This window comes from Helicoverpa zea, chromosome 27 (assembly GCF_022581195.2).
Source record: "Helicoverpa zea isolate HzStark_Cry1AcR chromosome 27, ilHelZeax1.1, whole genome shotgun sequence".
NCBI classification, from domain to species: domain Eukaryota; kingdom Metazoa; phylum Arthropoda; class Insecta; order Lepidoptera; family Noctuidae; genus Helicoverpa; species Helicoverpa zea.
Window position 1 is genome coordinate 2,076,393 of NC_061478.1, and position 18,579 is coordinate 2,094,971.

An 18,579-nucleotide genomic window follows, 5' to 3' on the forward strand; every position below is an offset into this window, starting at 1 on the left:
CTACCCGTAACGACTGCCAATGATGTTCAAATCACAGCCGGGACCCACCAATTTATCGTGCCGTGTCCACCAAATTGTCATGGTAAAATAATCACCCATTAATTGTAGTAGTTATTTATATGTAGCTGCCGACAATAGCTAATTTTTATTTAATACAGCCCAAGAATATTTGCTTAGGAAAAGCTATACTTTTAAATAATTATTACTTTCAAGCTGAAAGAGGAAAGCTGGCAAATGAACAAATGTCAGAACAAATGTCTCTTTAAACAAATTAAAATTATAATTATAATATAATTAAAAATATTTAGGTTTGAACCAACATGTTTTACCATTACTGGTGTACAAATATAAAAAGGAAAGAAAACCTATGAGTAATATTTGGTGAAAAAATACGAAGACATCGTAACATAGTTTTACAATCTAACAAAATTACATCTGGATTTCCGATGTAAAATATTTTATAAACTCCACGGCGAGCTGGACAGCTCCAAGCTGCTGTATACTGGCCGGCGAGGCCTGTGCCGAGATGCCGCTGTTATACGCGGTGCGGCGGCGCGGCCCCTGACAGCGCCAAAGCGACGCCGTCAATTTGACTTTTTTTGTGTGATTTTGGATTTATTTTTCTTGTAATATTAGTGTTTTTAGTGTTTTTAGCCTATAAGTGTAAATAAAACGAGCCGCAGCACGCAGATGCGCAGCGGGAATGATATGGATTATAGTGCATGTCAATCTTCTGGATCACTGGATGCCCTAGAGAGATGCCCCCTGTGCCCCCAAGCTCGTTTCTTCAGAGGTAAGCGAGGCTTGAGCGTGCACATTGGGAAGATCCACAAATCCCAATGTGCAGGCTCGGCTAATGCGACCGCTACAAACCCGACACCAACCACCGATCCTTTCTGGCAAAAATTATCTAAATTAAAAAACTCAACTCCGGTATTAAAGCGGGTTCCCCGTGGAGCCAGGCCCCTGGTTGCTCAACACTTGGCAGGTTGTGTTCGCCTGGCTGCACGGGAGAACTCGCAACGTGCTTGGGAGCAATTGCTCACCTTCCCATATAGAGTTTTACACGTTCAGAAAAATTTGGCAAACAAAAAGTCCTTGACAAAACAAATTAAAGACAACTGCGTAAGTTTAGGCCAAGAAGATTTCGATACCAAATTACCGACCCAAAGAATTTCTAATATACCCCGCCTAGTGGAATCAAAGCTAGGCGAGGGTGACATTCGGGGGGCTGCTAGAATTCTCTTTAGCAGTGATGTGGTGGCTCCGTGTTCTCCAGACACGCTCTCCGCTCTGGAGAGTAAACACCCAGCCCCAGCAGTTGGCCTCTCTTTTCCCGACCCTCCTGATTCAGACGCACATACCCTCACAATTTCAGGTCGACACCTGGTCACAGCCATAGGCTCCTTCAGGAGCGGCTCCGCAGGCGGCCTCGACGGCTTGAGTCCGCAACACCTGAAGGATCTCACCTGCCCAAGCGCCGGGGAAGCAGGTGAGTCGCTCTTGAAGGAGCTTACGGCCCTGACCAACCTTATGCTCTCCGGCAAGGTGGACGAAACCGTCATAGACGTTTTGTATGGAGCAAACCTCTGTGCTTTGCGCAAGAAGGATGGCGGTATTCGTCCAATTGCCGTGGGGACCACTTATCGTCGTATGGCAGCCAAAATCTGCTGTAAATTTTATAGTGAGGACGTTTCGGAAAAATTTCAGCCCCTGCAGCTAGGTTATGGCTCGAAAGGGGGCTGCGAGGCTGCCGTACACGCCCTGTCGACCTACCTAAATTATGGGAACGGAGATGTCATCTTGAAGGTTGACATTAAGAACGCATTCAACTCGGTGAACAGGGACACCTTGCTGGCAGAAGCCAAAAAAGTTTAAATTTTTAGTTTCCTCTGGCAGTGCTACAGACATCCAACCAAATTACTTTATCGGGACAACCTATTAGAATCCGCTGTTGGCTGTCAACAAGGTGATCCCCTCGGGCCTGTGATCTTTAGTTTGGCAATTAACCCAATAATTCGGCAACTAAATTCTGAATTTAACGTCTGGTATCTCGACGATGGGACCCTGGGAGGCAACAGAGATACCGTACTTAATGATTTCATTTTCCTAAGAGACAAACTCCATAACATTGGCCTTGACCTAAACATTTCCAAATGCGAACTATTTATATCTGACACAACCGACAGACAGACGACACTCCAAAATTTTAACGCAGTAGCCGATGGCATAAAAATAATAGACAAAAGTTCTCTTTGCCTCCTGGGGTCACCAGTACTAGAAGAGTCATTTTCGGATTTTATTGAGAACAAAATTCAAAATTTCAATGATATTTCGGAAAGGTTATTCAAAATTAATATACATTCAGCCATCACCATCCTACGATACTGCTGCTTTGGCCCCAAATTAACCTACATCTTGCGTGCTTCTCATTTATGGAAGCACATCAACCTTTTGGATCAAATTGATAAAATAATTCGACACACACTTTCATCAATTTTAAATGTGGCCTTGGACGACAAAGCTTGGTCTCAAGCTACACTTCCCATCCGTATGGGAGGGCTTGGCGTCCGCAAAATTTCCAGTATTAGTTTACCGGCATTTATTTCCTCCGTCCATGGCACTGACAAATTGATCAGGAAAATCCTACCTATTACACTGATCAATTTTGAGGTGCCATGCCTGGCGGAGGCTATTAATGCCTGGAAAGTCACATGCCCGAATACCGATCTACCCGCCAACCCATCCTCCCAGAGACAGTGGGATGAGCCGCTCTGCAGAGTAATACGGAAAAATCTCATTGATACGTCAATTACTTCTGCGGAGCGAGCACGCCTACTGGCTGTGGGTGAATGGGAGTCAGGTCTTTGGCTTCACGCATTTCCGTCGGCAAACATAGGCACCATGTTTGACGACACCACTTTCAGACTCGCTGTCTGCCTGCGTCTGGGTGCTTCATGCTGCACTCCTCACCGCTGCCACTGCGGGGAAGCTGTCAACAGCCTCGGTCACCACGGCCTGTCGTGCAGCCGGAGTGCGGGCCGCATACCACGACATGCGAATATCAACGACGTGATCCGTCGGGCTCTTGTTGCCGTCGGCGTGCCAGCCGTACTTGAACCAAATGGTTTGGCACGCGACGATGGCAAGAGACCAGACGGCATGTCGCTATTTCCGTGGAAGATGGGTAGGACTTTAGTGTGGGACGCGACCTGCGTCGACACTCTTGCGCCATCCCATCTTCCTAGAACTGCGTGTTGTGTCGGCTCCGCCGCTTCACAAGCAGAAGACCTCAAACGGCGCAAATATAGTAGCCTTATCGGGAATTACATGTTTGAGCCGTTTGGGGTTGAAACTCTCGGGCCGTGGGGTCCGAGTGCTCACGCGCTTGCAAAGGAAATTTCTAAGCGCCTTGTTGACACTTCTCGTGACCCAAGGGCTGGCTTTTATTTCGCACAGAGGTTGAGCATTGCCATCCAACGTGGCAATGCTGCCAGCCTTCTGGGTACATTACCCGGTGACAGCGATGAGGAGCAATTTTTTGATGCTATGTATTAGTTTTAAGTTGTATATATAAGTTTATTTTTAATTTTTAAAATTAATGTAAATATTATGTAAATATTTGAATAAAAATGGACCATTATTACTTTCCATGTAAAATTGACAACCATTTTGTAAAGTCAATACCTATAATTTTACAAGCAAACGTGACATAGGTGCGTCAGTCTAGATTATCACGGGCATGTGTAGCAGTAAACATAATTGATTATATAAATACAAGTACGAATGAGTTTTTATTTTAACTGCATCTATTTACCTATTGCTTACAACCAGGTAATTTCTTCACCTGTATTCCATGGAAAATATTCATGTAGGTACCCAGATAAAAAGTAGCCTACAAGCCTTCCTTGATAAATGGGCTATCTAACACTGAAATATTTTTTCAAATAGGATTAAGTAATTCCTAAGATTACTTTAAGTACCTACCGTGTTCAAGGAAAGACACTAATATAATAGCTAGGTATACAGGGTTACTTGTAAATGGACCGCATCCTTTCGCACTAGTATAGGTCAATACGGACAAATTTGACCATGGGATACACTGGGCAAAAGTTAACCCGTTTCAAGATAATTGAATTTCAAGATCTTTTCTCAACAAGTTGTCTAGGTACACGTATAAATTTTTATTATTAGTTAAAAGTCTCGTTTTTGCGGATTTTTGTGTGTTTTGTGCCTTTTTGGATAGCTAGATAAATGTAGATGTTTTTTAAGTATTCTGCACAAAAAATGAAGAGTATTTTTGAGAAAATAGCTACCTACTAAAAAAGTAATTGCTGTTCGCTATAATTTCCTCTGTGATTTGTACAGTTTTACGGTTTGTTATTATGAAGTGATTCATCTTCTATCCAAAAACACACGAAAATCCACAAAAAACGAGACTTTTGACTAATAATAAAAATGTATACCTGTAATGGGTACCTAGACGACTTGTTAAGAAAATATCTGGGTTACTTCTCTGTATATAATGCATCATTTCATAGTCCGCTGAAAGAAATCGCTGGCGTTACCTAGTAATAAATTGAAAGCTGAAACTGACTTTTTAATTAGTACCTAGGTACAAAACTGGTAAATGATCATGAATATCAAACAAAGATTGATTGGATTCAAAATAAATGACTTTTCGTCGTAAACTAATAAATTGTTGTACGTATGCACGTATGCATGTGTTTTACGTAAATAGAAATGGATATTGTATTTCTTTTTCAATAAAAAACAATTTTTAATTCTGAAGTCTATTACAGTTTTATATATTTACAAACATATAAAAAACTATCAAATAAAACAAAAAAAAAACACTATAACTAAAACGCGTCAAAAAATTCGTTCCCATCGCTGTCGACTGGGAGCGTACCCAAGAGGCTGGCAGCATTATCTCGTTGGATCGCTATGCTGATCCTTTGTCCGAGGTAATAGCCAGCCTTTTGGCCACGACAAGCGTCGACCGTTTTTATTGCGTTTTTAGATATCGGGCGCTGAGTTTAAAGGAATAGTGAGTGCACCTGTGTTTGCGCAAATGCTTGTGCACTGTCAATGTCCTGTGCGAGAACAATCACCGTCGTAGCCTATTTTATTACTTCATTGTTTCTTAAAATCTTCAGACTCAAAATCAAAAGCACTTTTCGAACGTCAAAAACAAAAGACAGCCCCCAAAACGGACGTCTTTCACCACTTCCTATGTGTTTTTGCTGGGAAGAAGTGGCGCAACAAACTCCCCAGCAACACATGTCTGTTTGTTAGGTTGGTCAAAATTAAAGATATACGGTTATCAAGAAAATAATAGAAATAATAGGGATCTCCTGTAGGCCGGAACTTGGTAAAACAATTCAAATATCAATTGTTTTATTGATAACAGATAGATAACATCACATCACTTCAGCTATTATAAACGAAGATTAGGATAATTATCAGTACGTATCTATCTACGTATGCTAATTATTGTTAAAAAAGTATTTAGCAACAAAAAAATATTCTCCGGTTCTTCCCTTTGAAATCAAAACTAATTTATCTACTTATATCTCATTCTATTAGTAGGCTACTAACATTATAAATAGGTAAAACCTATTTTTTATTTATCATAGAAATATTTTTTTGACGCACAGTTAATACGAACTATATTTCCAAACTTCTACAAACTAAAATATATAAAATACGCTTGTATTTTTTGTTTGTTTGTCTGTAATTACTGAAGCGATTTGAAAATTCTTCTAAAATAAAGGTTTTGTGACCAGTGCGCCACTTTTTCTCAAAACATGGTTAAAAAGTTAGGTGAAATAATAAAAATACACTTACCTCGGCAAGTTTCGCTTCAGGGTCGTTATTTTCCATATTTTCTTATTAACTTAAATAAATAGTTTGACTAGAATTAAATATCACTCGTTTAATAAATAATAAATAAATAACTGTTCAATTTAAATTCTGTTTATAAATGCACGAAATATCTTCTGGTTACGGATTTTTTTTTTAACTTGATCTGCACCATTTTATCTGAAAACAAAAAAAAACATGTTTTTAGAAAAGTTTCGACGATTAAAATTTTTATTTTACTCATATTTATTAAGTTTAAAAAGAAATAGTTTTGGTGTAAAGTTTGATTTTTAGGGTTCCGTACCCGAAGGGTAAAACAGGACCCTATTGTTTTCGCTCCTCTGTCAGTCCGTCCGTCCTTCCGTCCGTCTGTCACCAGGCTGTATCTCATGAACCATAATAAGGTAAACGCGGGTGAAGTCGTCATGCCCCAATAGTCGTCAATTAATCTAAAAACATTTATTATTTTTTTCTACTGAACTTAAAATGGGCCGGTTTATATGTAAACATATTGTTGATATTATATTGCACAATTGAAATAACAATACGGGGTTTTAACAGTCACGGCTTCTAAGATATGTTATTTTAAACGTGTGTGCCCTAACAAAATCGTTTTTTCGTGAAGTTCAGCTGTCAAAAGTGAAACTCAGCACGTGGTTTTGTGTTTTGATTTACATAAATCCAGTGGATTCTGTGGTATGTTTCTTTGTTTAATTAGATAGTTAAGTTTATTTGCTAACGATGTAATATGCAATTTGGAATACTTTTAACATAGAAGATATATTTTTTTAATGTGACATCTATTGGTACTTTAAAACTCCGATTTGACCCAAAACCCGTCAATTTTACAATTATTATGACGACTACTGGGACATGCTCGAAAGTTGCACCTAAACTCGTCATAATGAGGATATTTTGTGTTTTACAGTACAAAATGCAAATAAACAGCGAATATCGGGACTTTTACAAAATTGTTAACTGTCTAGAACAAACATATTTAAGATTTAGACTAAATTTGTTCATAAAACTGAGTTTCTTTTAAGCTTTTTCTTAGGGGTAAATTTTACTCTGCTGGTTCTAGATACACGTACACAGTCATGTTATTCAATTCAATTCATATGTTTCTTAATGGTTAAATCCCCTGTTTTCTATAAGTATGCACTTTCTACGAGTGTTTTTTAGGTATATATTAGCTGCTGTAGGCCTCCGCCATTCGATTAAGATCTAATGCTTTGGGTACAAGTAACTCTAGCACTAGCCTTTGTTTCTACTACGCTTGGATTACAATTTGTGGCAAGCAAAAATTGACTGTTCTTATAGTTATCGGCACGAATCTTGAGCTCTGACCTTCGCCTGTGAAGAAGTAATTTATTGGGTCCCTTTTGTGGTATGAAGTGAGGCGCGGGGGCGGGTTAAAGCGGTGATTGGCCCGCAGTGCATCGCGTCATAGCCGTCACTCGGGATTGGTTCTTTGCTAATAAATCACTTCTGCGCAGATGTAGGTCAGAGCTCAAGATTGGTGCCGATAACTATACACTATGCTTTTTGTTCGAAATAACTGCATGTCGTCACGCGTATTGTACCGCGTCTCCCTAACGTCCCTAACTAGTTTTGACGCAAAAAATATTAAAATCAGTTTTAAAACTAAGATGACATAGCTTCCATCGCTGTCACTTCTTTGCTTGTCGTATTCGATATTGATGGGTAAAGAGTAATCTTAAGTAAGATTTTTTTATTTAAAATTGTATGTATTTAGTGATTGCATGATCGTAATTTTAATAGCAGATCATGACTGAAAGAAACTACAAGCAAGAGGGCCTTTGAAAATTCATAAAAGCTGTAAATCAAGGGGCCACACACAACATCAGATGCAGCAAGAAAATTTAAAACGCCCTTTTGAGACAACTTTAATGAAAAGGTGACACAATCCGACGATTATCCCTGTATAAAATATACTATAGAAATGAACCCAAGGGCAATCCCCGGTTCTGCGCTAAACTATTTAATTGCTAGGTAACTGTGGAGGAAAACTACTTGGGCTATTGCGTTTTGATGTTAGTGGATTAGGATATAGGAAACTATAGGACCTATGGCACCTGGAAAAATATTCGTGGTGGCCTGGTGGGCAAAGAATCAACCTCTCAAGAATGAGGGCGCGGGTTCGATTCCAGGTCAGGCAAGTACCAATGCAACTTTTCTAAGTTTGTATGTACCTATGACACCAATGACTGTGTTTCGGATTGCATGTTAAACTGTAGTTCCCGGCTGTCATTGAACATCCTTGGCAGTCGTTACGGGTAGTCAGAAGCCAGTAAGGCTGACACCAGTCTAACCATGGGGTATCGGGTTGCCCGGGTAACTGGGTTGAGGAGGTCAGATAGGCAGTCGCTTCTTGTAAGGCACTGGTACTCAGCTGAATTCGGTTAGACTGGAAGTCGACCCCAACATAGTTGGGAAAAAAGGCTCGAAGGATGATGGTGATGAGGAACTTTTGCACTTGCCGGTGACAATGTATGAAATACATGTTAAAATGGCAGGTGGGGCTCGCCAGCTCAATTACTGGGCCCCCGGGAATCAGTCACTGAATAGCAACCTGAGGGCAATAGGGACATGGGCGGCTGAAGGGTGAGGATACCTCGGCGGACTTTAAACGCAAAGCATGCGCTCCCTGTGGGTCCAGCATCACCGGCCTACTCGCCACTTACCACGAGGCACCTACTCTCCGAGCAGGGCTGCTAACCTTGCTCTAGCGACTCCACTCTGGTCGGCCAATGAGGCAAGCCAAGAGGCGGGAGATCTATCCCTCGTCATGCTTCACTCCGGCAGGCCGGAGATGGGGGACAGTATACTCTCCCTGGAGCACTCGGTATATATAGCCTCGCGGGGTCGCTACTCCCCGTCATCCACCTCAGATGCCCTGCGGGGCTTATTAGATATTTTCTTGACATTTATTTATTTTCAAACATATTATTTACATTTTTAAATATTAAATATAAAAATAAAAAACATTTAAAAATATAAAAAATAGGTTGCCACCGATATCGGGCACAGGGTCCAAGGTACCGGTGGTTAGGGTCCCAGAGACAGAAACCTCCTCACAATACGTGCCGTATCAAGGAGTACTGCCTTCTGAATCAGTCCCTTGATCCAGCCGCCCAACGAGAGCCTCCTGAGGTGTTCGTCGAGGCTCTTGGCTATTAGACCATTGGCCGTAATGACAATCGGCACAATAACAGCCGTGTCGACATCCCACATGGCGACAACCTCGTGCGCTAAGTCAAGATATTTTATTTGTTTCTCTTTCTCAGCTTTCACGAGGTTCTCGTCATGCGGGACGGCGACATCGACTATCATCGCGCGGCGCGCTAATCGATCTATCACCACTATATCAGGCTTATTAGATATTATTATTATTGGGTTTGAACGCTTAGTTGTACCTAATCATATATTTTTTTTGATTGATACCTTTAAGACAGTTTGAACTATCTATAGAGATTTTTGCAAATCGTACTAAGCATGTGCTAAGCAGTTCAGAAGTTTTGATGAATGATAACCTTACCTGCATATTTATGAATGTTAGTAATTATTTCGCGGAAAGCTATATAAATGAATGTGGCTTTTATTTTTTGTGAAAACTAATTATTTTATTTTACAATTTAAATATTTTAATAGTAATTTATTTTACTCGTGCTACAATGCACATGACTGCATGGTTATTATGATTAAGAAATACAACATATATTTTATAGACTGATTTTGTGACTGCGTTTGATGGATAGGAATATAAATTAAAATGCAACTATGTATCTGTTTTATTGAATACCTGCTCTTCTAACAGATTATGACCTGCTATTCTAAATAGGGATTTGGTCTTTTATCTATCTACTAACTAATGTTTCAAAGGTACAAGTACGCTTAACAAATTCAAGCACAAAAAAATGTACTTAACTTGAACTTTATGTTCAAGAGCAGAGAGTTCACATTAGCATTAAAAGTTGACGAGTACTGGGAATATTTGACGAGTATCCGTACAAATCAGACGACTATTGGTACAAATCGCCCTTTTTTTACTTTTGCCTTAATAAGTATATAAACCCATTAAAATTATTAAAAAAACATAGTTACTTAGAATAACGAATAAATACTCTATCACGTCATGCAAAAATTTTCATTTTCTATTGAATATTTAACACACAGTAGCGCTTCAAAGTCAGTGATTTCCGAAATCCGACGAGTATTGGTACGTTTACCTTAGTTAGAGAGTTGAAATTTTCACAGATCATGTATTTCTGGTGCCGCTATAACAACAAATACTGAAAACTAGAATAAAATAAATATTTCGAGGGGCTCCCATACCTACAACAAACTTGATTTTTTTGATCATTTTTGCATATGTTCGGTACTCTACGTGTGCGAGTCCGACTCGCACTTGGCCGGTTTTTAAATAATAATTTGCGAAAAATTTAATAGAACTCGCGCACTGCAATTTTTTTGTCGGCTGATGGTTTGTTTGATCTCATAAATCAGTATAAAGATTACAAATAGTACGCACATCACATTACAAAGATCAGGTATTTAGCCGGTATCAGACCGACTGAAAACTTTGTTTGGAATCAAGATATTTTTAAGAAAAAAAATTACGATCGGGTCAACTGTCAACTGTCTACAGCGCGCTGAAGCTCTAAGAGAAAAAAATAAAAGCGATGGTCCAAAAAAAACCCAAAGTCGATTCAGACAAATTAGGTATCAATAGCTTTATTAAAATGCACAATTTACCCCACCGAAAAAAAAATTGCCCATATCCATGGGGTATATGAGTTATAGACGAACAAAGTATATATGGAAAAATCGTGAATAACTTATTATTTTTCCCAGTTTTTTCAACAGCATTATATTAATAATAATAATCAGCCCCGCAGGGCATCTGAGGCCGATGACGGGGAGTAGCGACCCCGCGGGGCTATATATCCGAGTGCTCCAGGGAGAGTATACTGTCCCCCACCTCCGGCTTGCCGGAGTGAAGCATGACGGGGGATAGGTCTCCCGCCTCTTGGCTTGCCTTCATCGGCCGGTCAGAGTGGAGTCGCTAGAGTAGGGTTAGCAGCCCGCTCGGAGGGTAGGTGCCTCGTGGTAAGTGGCGAGTGGGCCGGTGATGCTGGACCCACAGGGAGCGCGTAATCTGCGTTTAAAGTCCGCCGAGGTATCCTCACCCTTCAGCCGCTCATGTCCCTGTTGCCCTCTTGTTGCGATTTAGCGACTTTTTTTTGGAGGCCCAGTTAGTGAGGTGGCGAGTCTCCACCTGCCATTTTTACGTGTGCAAACATTGTTATAGGCAGGTGCCATAGTTCCCGTAGTTCCCCCATTCCTAGTCCATTAGCATCCCATCACAATAGCCCAAGTAGTTTTCATCCACAATTAGCAATAGTTTAGCACAGAACCGGGGATTGTCCTTGGGTACATTTCTATAGTGTATAAAGGGATAATCGTCGGTTTTGTGTCACCATTTCATGAAAGTTGTCTCAAAAGGGCTTCAGCGTGTTGGCTTCGGCCCCACGTTCGCCTTCCAAAAATCCGGGACTCCATAGTCCCGTGGTCAGTTAGAGACATACAAAATAATAATCATAGGACAATAATAAATATAACTAGCGATCATATGCAACTATCCTCGGTTCTGTGCTAAACTATTGCTAACTTATTATTAATATACTAGCTTCTGCCAGCGGCTTCACCCGCATCTCGTGGGAACCTCTGCACGAACCCGGATAAAAAGCCTATAGCCTATAGCCTTCCTAAGATAGTAGCCTATAGCCTTCCTCGATAAATGGGCTATCTAACACCGAAAAAATTGTTTAAATCGGACCATTAGTTCCTGAGATTAGCGCGTTCAAACAAACAAACAAACAAACTCTTCAGCTTTATAATATTAGTATAGATTGCTGTTGAAAAAACTGATAAAAATAACAAGTTATTCATTATTAATATATTGCTGTTGCAAAAACTGGTAAAAATAACCAGTTATTCATGACTTTTCTAATATACTTTGTTAGCCTATAACTTTTATATCCCATGGATATGGGCATAATTTTTTCGGTGGGGTAAATTGTGCATTTTAATAAAGCTATTGATACCTGATTTGTCTAAATCGACTCTGGGTTTTTGGTCCATACATTTTTGGACCATCACCTTTGGTAAAAAATAATAATTGAAAACACAATTTGGGTTAAAAACATAATGAAAACGCAGAAAAACAATGAAAATGATTACAAAACTCCTTCGTTTGTGTTTGCCCATTCAAATTCATAACATTATGTAGGTTGATTTCTTTTTTGAAATGTCATAGTCATGCTGAATTACACATATTATAGAACTAGCTTCCGCCAGCGGCTTCGCCCGCGTGGTATGTTAATAAAAAGTAGCCTATGTGTTAATCCAGGGTATCACCTATCTACATACCAAATTTCAATCAAATCGGTCCAGCCGTTTTTGCGTGATTGAATAACAAACATACATCCATACATTCTCACAAACTTTCACATTTATAATATAAGTAGGATTAGGTAACTCCTGTCAGCGGTTTCACCTACATTTTGTGGGCACCCGTATATAAAAAGAATCCTAAAGCCTACCTCAGTAAATGGGCTATCTAACACTGAAAGAATTTTACAAATCGGTCAAATAGTTCTTGAAATTAGCGAGTTACAACAAAAAAAGGTTCATATTTCCTTGTCTGATTTATCATCTTGTGTTATTCCAATTTTTTCAAACAAACTTATTATTTAAAGACGAAAACACACATATTTTTCTTAGATAAGCACTTTGTTTGACTTAAATTTTCCTTTAGATTTTAGAACGTAGAACACCTTTTATTACAAGCCTAATTAGAACAGTTTTTCACAACAACACTTCTTACAGCCAATTATTTTAATTTCTGCAGTTTTCTTTACAAAAATCACTCTAAACTTGAAAATAAATATTTCGATTCACCAATACAGTCAAAAATTGAAGAAATGACTTTATTTTCTTTACATTTAAGTCCATATTTGGTATGTTTAGGTTAATAAAACAACTGAATTGTACATACATACATACCGTTGTCCTATCTGGTTGATTATAAACTGAGGTAAGATACGCAGTTGTTATCATCTTAATTTAAATAAGATAACAGCATGGTATGCCTTCTGACTACTCATCGGTACATTGCTAATTTGCAGGATTATAATCGTAAATTGTATGACGAAAAGTTTGACGAAACTGTCGATGGTTTAGGGTTCCGTGTGGTTGAGGCTAATGACCTCGAAATGTATAAAGAATTTATTTTTTTCAAATAATATACAAACGTACCTAAAATTAATCAAAAATTAGAACATTGTTGTTGTTACAACAATCTTTAAAGATAATAAAAGATAAGTAGGTACTTAGGTACACATAGAGACTGGGAAATGACATGGGTTACTTTCTACGCGCGTGCCGAAAGTAGTCGTAGGATATGTGAATATGAGCTACCTTCTATCCTGGTGCGGAAAGTAGTTCTCTCAGAACTCTTGTGGAACAGCTAATCTATACTAATATAATAAAGAGGAAACATTTTTTTGTTTGTAAAAATATTTCAATGTTGGAAAGCTAGACTCTTCCCAAGAAACGTAGGCTATATTTTATTAGTAGTTCCCACGGGATGTGGTTGAAACCGTGAGAAAATGGCTAGTTAGAAAATATAGTACAAAAAATTCACAAGCCTCATTTTCACAAAATATATCTAGGTATCTATCCCACTATTTAAAACGATTTTTTCTCTGATCATCATCATCATCTTCCGAGCCTTTTCCCGACTATGTTGGGGTCGGCTTCCAGTCTAACCGGATGCAGCTGAGTACCAGTGCTTTACAATGTCAACCCAGTTACCCGGGCAACCTAATACCCCTTGGTATGACATATTTCCTCTCGCGTAAAAATTTTATTTACATACATAAAAATATAAAATCTATCATATCGTATCTTGAAAACAAACAGTTTTCACATGTAAACTATAAACATATCGATATCACAGCAATTTGAACAACGTGAATCGAATTGGAAAACAATCAATCGAGAACAAATATGTTTTTTATCAGATAAGTACTGCTGTAAGTTCTTTAAATTATTTTAATAATGTTCTACTTTATCCGAGTTTTTTTCACGTGTTAGATAAGATAAAAAAAAACTAGTTTTATCCTTCTGTAAAGATGCATTAATTAGGGCGAGCCTTTAAAATGGAAAAACTATTTGAATCTGTGCAAATGTATGGAATTGATTTTTTTGTTTGTTTGTTTACACCCCAAAGTAGAGATGGGTAACTCAGGAGTGATAGATAAAAAAGATATGTATCTTTCCGTTCTTATCACTCACTCTTTGTATCAGTTCAAATCCGAATGTATCAGTGTATCTTTAACAACTCATTCAATCCGTCGTCCGTTTGTATCTGTGATGCACTCGCACACACAGCGTTGAGCGGCTGGCGTCACGGTTTCTCATTGGAAAGTCCAGACATCTCTTTCGCACTTCCCTACTTAGAATGTTCTGTCTTACTTTCTCGATACCGAGAATAAGTGTTTGACCATTATTTTTATTTATTTATTCGATTTACACGGCTTTAACAGCCAATTACATAAATCGTAAACTTAAATTTAAAATGAAAAATAGAAACTTAAAAATAAAAAAAAATAAACTTAAAAATATTATAAACTGATATACGAATCTATCTATCCTAAACGAATCTATCACTCTTAGTTCGTACTGATTTAGTGATACATTGGATTGAATTGAACGAAGCGAGTCACTCTGAGCAACAGTACAATGTCACTCACGGATTCGAAAAGATATAGAGATACAAAAGAGTGATACATATCCCAGTGATCAAAAGATACATATCAATCTTTTCTTTTCAATGATACGTTTTTCCCATGTCTACCCCAAAGGCTTGGAAAGTTACACTATTCCCGAGTAACAAATGTTTCATCCGGGCACAGGAAGCAGTTACCCCGGGAAGCGAGTGAACCCGCGAAAAACACCAAGTAAGTAGTTTTTATAAAGCTGAAGAGTTTCTTTGCTTGCTAAGAAACTCCTAAAAATTCTTTCAGTATTATCTCATACATAGCCCATTTATCGGAGAAGGCTATATTGCTACATTTTATACAGATGCGTAGAGTAATTTCCACGGGATGCAGGTGAAACCGCTTAACGGAAATTTTTTAACAATAACCTTACAAAAAGTAAATATTTTTATCGTCAAAAATGTCGTGATGAGTCAGGCTGTTACGACAATATTATTTAACAATTCGTTTCGCACTGTTGAGTGCAAGTTACTCAATCGAGGCGGAGGTCAGGGTCGGCATTCGTCAGTTGTAGGTCAACTTGTGTGGTCATAGTGACGGTCAAAGCCTTCGTGGAAACGTGGGCGGAAGACTGGGGAGTCAAATGGAGTGTCACGCGATTGAGGAACATCTATATGGTGAGTAAGTCAGTGTAGAAGTTGTAAACAGAGCAATATCTATATTTGGGGCCCAGCAATCCATTTCTGTTGCTGCCAAAATGTTTTTAGAGTATATAGGTATCTAATAATGGTGTCAAGACCAATAAGTGTTTTTCTCATGCATGTATAAGGACATCAGCCAGATGCTTAGAACATATTATAGTGCACAAGAATTTGCTTGGACACAGGTGCACTCTCTATTCCTTCACTCTCATAGCACGATGGGACGACAATCCGACACCACCGGAGAGAGATCAGGTATAGGGTCGACATTCCGACACTGGTAAATAAAAATAGCCAACTTTGGGTCTAAGAACTTCATTCGGCTTTTAAAGAATAACCTTAAAAATAAATTATATATATGTGAATCGTCACATTCGTCATAGCTTTTTTATCATCCCACTTCTGGGCTGCGGCCTCCTCTCACACGTAGAAGGATTGAGCATTAATCACCACGCTTGCTCAATGCGGGTTGGTGATTTCAGACTTTATAGTCCAGGTTTCCTCGAGATGTTTTCCTTCACCTTTTTTTGCCATCGATGTCCAAGATATACTTAAAAAGTACATACAAACTTAGAAAAGTTGAATTGGTACTTTCCTTAACTGGAATGAACCCACACCCTCAAACTTGAGGGGCCAGTTCTTTTCCAGTAGGCCACCACCATAACATCTAAAAAACTGCATGGATGCTCTCTTAAAAATAAAGTAAGTAAGTACCTACATCACACGTCGTAAATTGTCTCTAAAATATTATCAATAGCAATTGATCTGCGCGCACGCAGACGTTATGGCATGGGGACAATGTAGTAAAATGAATGGGCTCATTCAATGTAAGGACAAGTTAAACGTCATGTATTTATGTACAGTACACTGCACATCAGTGGTAACTGTCATGCACCTTAACTCAATAGCAATAAGTACGATTTTCCTATAAAACTGTTACCTCTGACCTGCAGTTGACTGTACGACGGAGAACAAAATGACTAGCGGAGATGTCATAACGCACAATCTCCCAAAAAAGTAACGCGTTAAAATGCGGGTGTTCGGGGGACGAGGAACGTTGCTGTCTTTGCCCTTATACGCCTTTGGGCCCGACCATTTTTTGTAATACCAAAAATCGTTGACAGATGTCTCAAAGATCCCCAAACGCCTCGTAAGTTCACTCGAAACTGATCGTTTCGGTCATGCCCACCGTACAAATTTGACCTAGAAGAAAGCACCTGGCCTACTTTCCTTATGGCATCTCCGTTATCTTTCCTTCCTCCGTGGTAAGGGCTCATTCAATGTACCGACAAGTTTAACGTCATGTATGTTATGTATTAACAAAGGTAAGTACATACAGGGTGTGCAGTAAATAGCAAGACATATTGCAGGGGGCACAATATAATATTGTGTTGTATTGATAGGTAGTGACCCAAGCTATCACCCCCTGCAGTATGTCGTGCTATTTACTGGACACCCTGTATGTAATTAGTTACGGAGTTTGATCACAATGAAAAGACGTAAATAACAATTTGTGGGTTATTGAATAACTTTATGTATCACTAATTATGCGAAAAACAATAAGGTACTTAATAAGTACCATAACTTTTCTGAAACTATACCTACATAGGTTTACGATTTCTTATTCACTAAAGTTCGGCCATTCAGAGAATGCGTTCCTGACACGTCGCGATTGAACTGACGACGTAACTTTGCAATGGCGTTGCAGTTACGATAAAAATATTTTTGCTGGTTGTTTACCGTTTTAACAATTGAGGAGCATTAAAACAACATTATTATATCAATAATCAATGAATGTTATAATTCAGTCAGTTCAATCGCGACGTGTCAGGAACGCATTCTCTGAATGGCCGAACTATAACAGTTCTTTTTACGTAAACTCTTAGTTAATTACACCCTTGTTAATTTAAAGGCCTTATATTCATCATCCTTTGAGCCTTTTTCTCAACTATGTTGGGGTTGGCTTCCAGTCTAACTGGATGCAGCTGAGTACCAGCGCTTTACAAGGAGCGACTTCCCAATCTGACCACCTCAACCCAGTAACCCGGGGCTTTAAGTGCCTTATACTAATTAGATACAAATATCTATACATATAATAAATCTGTAAAAAAACTGTGTCTGTACATTGAATATATTAAAAAAATAATAATTGAGTGGGGTTTAGAAACAGTGATGGAGCACAAATCCAAAAAAAAAATTCTGTCTGTATGTCTGTATGTCTGTATGTCTGTATGTCTGTTTGTTTGTACACGCTAATCTTCGGAACTACTGGACGGATTTCAATGATTTTTTCTTTGTTGTATCAGTATTAAGCCTGGTCAACATATAGGCTATAATTTATCTTCGAAACTTGAAGACCTGATGCAGACCACCAACAGACCAACAAAACTATAAGAGATACAAAAATGGTGCCATGGCAAAAATTGTTTCTTGTGATGAGCATTTTCAGTTGAGATAATAAATTTTAAGATCTGGAACACCTGATGTGGAACCCCAAGAGCCCAGCTTCTCTGTACCATATACAGGTATGACGTTTTAGCAAAAGTTGTTCAATTTGATAAGCACTTTCTATTGACTTATATAAATTGAAGATCTAAAACACCTGATGTGGAACTCCAGGGGCCCAGCTAGACTATAGCATATAGAGGTATGACGTTTTAGCAAAAGTTGTTCAATCTGATAAGCACTCTCTAAAACACCTGATGTGGAACTCCAGGAGCCCAGCTAGACTATAGCATATGAAGATATGACGTTTTAGCAAAAGTGGTTCAATCTGATAAGCACTCTCTATTGACGTACATATAAACATCGAAGATCTGGAACACCTGATGTGGAACTTCAAGAGCAATACTACACTTGAAATGTATAGAAATTAATGTTATGAAATAGGTATGGTGAATCAAAAAAAGTAATTAGTCCGTCTTTAAGATAACCCTAAAATAATGGACACGTATTTTTTTTCTCTCTCTCACAAACAAATAATAACGAAGATACAACAACATTATTATATCTCATTATTATTTTGTATGTCTCTTCCAGACCTCGGGACTACAAAGTTCCGAATTTTTGGGAGGCAAACGTGGGGCCGAAGCCAACACGCTGAAGCCCTTTTGAGACAACTTTAATGAAATGGTGACACAAATGACAAAACCGACGATTATCCCTTTAAACACTATAAAAATGAACCCAAGGACAATCCCCGGTGG

The 18,579-nt window shown here is 38.7% G+C and overlaps 1 protein-coding gene across 4 annotated transcripts in view; it reads right to left on the minus strand.

Annotated features, from left to right (window-relative positions):
- LOC124643396 (solute carrier family 28 member 3-like) overlaps nucleotides 1-18,579 on the minus strand; it is a 42,667-nt gene that overhangs the window by 18,966 nt on the left and 5,122 nt on the right. The window contains exons 1-2 of one of the 4 annotated variants that reach the window (XM_047182380.1): nucleotides 12,955-12,992; nucleotides 5,851-6,045 (exon numbers count right to left, since the gene is read on the minus strand). In XM_047182380.1, the coding sequence (XP_047038336.1) occupies nucleotides 5,851-5,886 (36 nt within the window). In that variant the 5' untranslated portion in view covers nucleotides 5,887-6,045; nucleotides 12,955-12,992. Of the gene's footprint in view, nucleotides 1-5,850; nucleotides 6,046-12,946; nucleotides 12,993-18,579 lie in introns of those variants that run through there. The other 3 variants (XM_047182379.1, XM_047182381.1, XM_047182378.1) reach the window with 3 other exon arrangements.